Genomic DNA, 5047 nt, shown 5'->3' on the forward strand with positions numbered 1-5047 from the left:
TAAAAAAAAAAAATTTGTTTTTCCCCTTTTTCTTCTTTTTGGATTTTTTTTTTTTCTGATGTTTTTTTTTTTTTTTTTTTTTTTACAAAATTTTTAAGTATTGTGAACAAATGTGTTTAGCCCCCTCGAATAAATATTTTTTTTGTAGAACTCTCTTTTGTCTCAATTACATTTGTAAATGTTCATGGGTTTGTCTCTTGCACTTTTCACATGTAGAGAATTAATTTTAGCAAAAACAAACAAACAAAAAAAGATCAAGTTCAAGTTCCCCTTCTGATTGTTTGGAGTGTCTTTGAAGGGAAATGTTGACGTCTTTGTCCTCTTGCATAACTTAGTTTTCTCTGGGTACTAATATTACTACATAACCCTTTGAGGATAAGATATAAAGATGGATGGACGGGCAGATAAATAGATATATGGGAATTTTGAGCGTGTTACTTGCAACTTATATTAAGAGAAGCTCATAGTAAGTAAATCTATGATTTACTTTGTGAGTAAATTTCCTTGCAGAATCCCTATGGCATGTCCAGACATAGCCCATATAACCACGCACTTGCTTGTGGAATACATGCATGCACATCGATCTCGTTGTAGAACCAAAACTGTTCTGGGCTGAAGCTGAAATAACACTGCAGGAGAGAAGGGATGTTTTGTCTGCATGTAAGCTTCCCTGTCTTTGCAGAAAATCAAAATGGGCTCGGGCTGGCGGTTGGGGGGCAAGTCAATCGTCTGCTGACAGCAGCTGGAGGAACAAGTGGTCTCTCTGTTTGGCACTGTCAGCTCGCATGTGTCTTGTCAGACCAAAGACAAAAACTAAAAAAAACAAACAAAAAAAACAACAACAAAGCAACGGATTTACTACAGGTTTCATGTCAGAAGCTCCTTAGCTTGCTCTGGTAAGTTTATTCTCCCTGATTTATATGAAGACAAAAAGATAAAACAGCTTTTCTGGACTATTACAAAAATATGAAATGGAAATTAGAACCATGTGACTATAACTTACCTATCATGGAGACACTGAGATTTCCCAGAAATGATACAATGACTCATCACAGTAGGTAAAAGATCAAAGGTGGGTTTGTCATTGTCTCGCCCACCTCATTGCCCTCTTCCATATATGGTTTGCAGGCGCAGATGTCCATTGGGGAGATCCCTTTCCTAGTGATGCCATTCATGGAGCGGTTGTTGACAATGGGGGCAATTGGCTTCCAAATATAGAGATGGGGGTCACACTACTTGGCCTCCAGGGCCTAACTTCGTGGTATAAATTGTCTGGCCATGACATCTCAACACCTCTTGTTTCTGTACTCAGGGTCCGGCCCCCGCTTACTAATCTGGTGAGTATCAACACCACTGGCTCGCACTAAATGATTATATACTTGTTTTGTGTTCTTTTTCATTTTCTTTTACAATAAAGTGGGTGATGGATTTTAATGCAAAATAGCACTGGTTCCACTTTCAGTTAGCCTGTTTGCGATCTTCTGACTGCGTTGGATGATCTCGTTGTGCTAACCTGAGGGCTGCAGGCTTTAAACTTTTAAAAGACTGACAAATACCTGCCTTTTATACACTAGTCTTTTTTTAAAGTAATCTACTACTGGTCCATCTCAACAAATCATTTTATCATCAAAGGGTGGATTTTGTAAGTAATCTTGAAAGAAACACTAATATATTATATAGCTTCATAAGACAAAGTCTGATTTTGTTAAGGTGCTCAGTTCTATGCATTGTGATGAATATGTTTTACAGCTAATGAAAGCTAAAACAATTTCCCAAAATGAAATGTGAACGTTACATAAGATTTTAAAAAGATGTTCTGCTTTCTGTTATTCTGTTTGAATTTTCAGATCTGGATTCTGAACAAATATGTTAAATCCAACGTTTTCCTTTTCTTTTTTTTACAACAATGACTCTTTGTGTCCTTTGATGGCTATCTCTGATGAAAGTAGAGCTATAAATCACAAGCATGGTTCCATTCCGGTTGGCTTAATTGTGGCTACATGCTGCCCTTTGTGTTTCAGAGCTGACAAGATGTGTGATGACGAAGAGACCACTGCTCTGGTGTGTGACAACGGGTCGGGTCTGGTGAAAGCCGGGTTTGCGGGAGATGATGCGCCACGAGCCGTGTTTCCTTCCATCGTTGGTCGCCCACGTCACCAGGTAAAGAAAACTACTCAACATACTTAAAGACAAAAAAAAAGTCATAACTTGAACAATTACACAGCAAAAACTAGTAAAGTTGTGCCAAGCAAGTTCATAATCCACACAGTTCTCATTTCTGTGCTCACACAATGAAGCATGGCTTTGTTTCGCATCATGAGGACTCAAACACATCACTTCATATTTCTCACGTTTGTGATATGTAGGGAGTTATGGTTGGTATGGGCCAGAAGGACTCATATGTCGGAGATGAGGCCCAGAGCAAAAGAGGTATCCTGACCTTGAAGTATCCCATCGAGCACGGCATCATCACAAACTGGGACGACATGGAGAAGATCTGGCACCACGCGTTTTATAACGAGCTGCGGGTTGCCCCTGAGGAGCATCCCACCCTGCTCACAGAAGCCCCTCTCAACCCAAAGGCCAACAGAGAAAAGATGACTCAGATCATGTTTGAGACTTTCAACGTGCCCGCCATGTACGTGGCCATTCAGGCCGTGCTGTCGCTGTACGCATCTGGGCGAACCACAGGTATGACTGAATTTTCAGCTGTGCTTTTTATTCACAGAGACGGTGACACTTCTGACATGAGGAATTTGGCTCACCTCCCAGGGCAGCATAACCCGGGGGCCACTGTTGGCCCCCGAAGCTTCCCTCGGCTATTTGACATTTAATTGTTTATTTCCACATCTTGTTAGATTGAGCTGGGTGCACTCTCGTGCTGTGCGCAGCATAAGCTCTGAAGGAATATGGATGTATGTCACAGCTGGTTAATAGTCATGTTGGTGTCCATTTTAAAACTTTTATTCAGGACTAAACAAATTTTAAAAATTTAGTGTTTACATGGAATCAGGGCAGAATTTGACAATTGCTGCTTCAATGTTTAAAATGTGTCCACTGAATAAACATGACATACATAAATGCAACAGATAAAGATGGGTAAGAGATTAACGATCCTTTAAAAGACAGATAGTGATTTGTGAAATGAAATATGACTATGAACTTTGGTCGTCGGTTGCAGGTATTGTCCTGGACTCTGGTGATGGCGTAACCCACAACGTGCCGGTTTACGAAGGTTACGCTCTTCCTCATGCCATCATGCGTCTGGACTTGGCTGGTCGTGACCTCACAGATTATCTCATGAAGATCCTAACAGAGCGAGGATACTCTTTTGTCACAACTGGTGAGCCTCAATTACAAAAAAACTACAACAGATTTAGTGGATGACAACATGAGACATCGTATTTAAACAGTCTAGATGAACAAAAATGGCCAAATAAAATAAATTCAAAATAAAAAAAGCTTAACTGTTCAATGAATTATCTTAATAAAATGCCGTTTGCTCTTTGCAGAAAATTAAAAAAAATGATTAAATCTTTTCAGCTCTACTTGTTTAATAGCTAGAGTATTTAAATAATGACCAATAATTTTCTGACAACTTTTAAAACCATCAACGTCTGCATATCTGCAGCCGAGCGTGAGATTGTGCGCGACATCAAGGAGAAGCTTTGCTACGTGGCTCTGGACTTTGAAAACGAGATGGCCACCGCAGCCTCCTCTTCGTCTCTGGAGAAGAGCTACGAGCTGCCCGACGGCCAGGTCATCACCATCGGGAACGAACGTTTCCGTTGCCCAGAGACCCTCTTCCAGCCCTCCTTTATCGGTGCGTAAAGGTGCACTCAAACATCCAAACACCCACATTAATATCACCTACATGTTCTGTGATCGGCTGAATAGTGAACAAAGTGAGTGGCTTAGCAATAATAATTTAGAAATTGTATAATTGTTTGTAGTATGAATTGGAAACCCCTTTACTTCTGCCCTATACGCAACCAAACATACCCATTCCCATCACAAGGTGACGCCGCCCACCCCCTCTCTCTACTCTATTTTTCTCAAAAAAAAAAAAAAATGCAAGTAATCTGAAAATAAAAATGAATGATGAATGGACACCTTGATTTCAATATAGTTTTAGAAAAAACTGGCTTTCTAGCTAGAGATTTTACAAATAAAATGTATTTAGAAACACCTATAATCTGTCTCTGATAGGTACTTTTTCTCGAACCTATATAAAAAGACCACAGACAACGTATATGAATTTTATAGACAAAGCTTTTGCAAAAGGAGAACTCTCCATCAACAACCTCATCAGCCGTTCACAGAGAATTCTGATCTCCTTCCACGCGAGCCCCTGTTTTATTGTCAAGCAGAACAACCAAAAGGGGCAGTCAGGAAGAACAACAAAGGTCGTAAAACTTCTAACCTAAACAAACCAGCAACTCAGTTCCAGGTGTGATATCTGATCTACGGTCTGAGCCCAGTTCAAATCTCGGTCAAACTGTCAACAAAGAGGGAGGATAAACAAGAGACAAAATACGACTGCTCATAAGCAGTTAGGAGGTATTCTGGTTGATAAGAATTAAGGTCTGGGAAACACAGAGTTAACTGTTTCACATGAAGATGAAACAGTCAGTCATAACCTCCAGGTCAGTTTATACACACATAAGGAAGAGAACACTTTAAACTAAAAATCACAATAATACTGATTAACATTAGACTGAATATGTACTAAAGTAATAACAAAATGATAATACCAAAAAATATCTAACATTCCCCCCTTTTTATCATTTTACTATGTGTGTAAACTTTATGCAAAAGCCAAGCATAGAAAATAAAAGAAAAGAACCAATAAATGCAAGTTTTTTTTTTCTAATCTAAACACAGAAAATACACAATGAATAAATGTAATATAATGAAATAAATGAAAAATAAAAGAAACAACAAAAAATCAAATGCAGGTCTCTACAACCGCTTGTTGTAGGAGTCATTCAGCAAATGAATTCATCTGTTTATTGATTACAGAACGTCATCACTGTTCATAAAACCA

The 5047-nt window shown here is 39.0% G+C and overlaps 1 protein-coding gene across 1 annotated transcript in view; it reads left to right on the forward strand.

Annotated features, from left to right (window-relative positions):
- The first annotated feature begins 1230 nt into the window (after window positions 1–1230).
- LOC106961437 (actin alpha cardiac muscle 1) overlaps window positions 1231–5047 on the forward strand; it is an 8014-nt gene continuing 4197 nt past the window's right edge. The window contains exons 1-5 of the mRNA XM_015055176.1: window positions 1231–1337; window positions 2022–2160; window positions 2367–2691; window positions 3182–3343; window positions 3632–3823. Of these exons, the coding sequence (XP_014910662.1) occupies window positions 2032–2160; window positions 2367–2691; window positions 3182–3343; window positions 3632–3823 (808 nt within the window). The 5' untranslated portion in view covers window positions 1231–1337; window positions 2022–2031. The remainder of the gene's footprint in view (window positions 1338–2021; window positions 2161–2366; window positions 2692–3181; window positions 3344–3631; window positions 3824–5047) is intronic.

Source organism: Poecilia latipinna, unplaced genomic scaffold, assembly GCF_001443285.1.
Source record: "Poecilia latipinna isolate Pla-1442-1.1 unplaced genomic scaffold, P_latipinna-1.0 Scaffold1300, whole genome shotgun sequence".
Taxonomy (NCBI): Eukaryota; Metazoa; Chordata; class Actinopteri; order Cyprinodontiformes; family Poeciliidae; genus Poecilia; species Poecilia latipinna.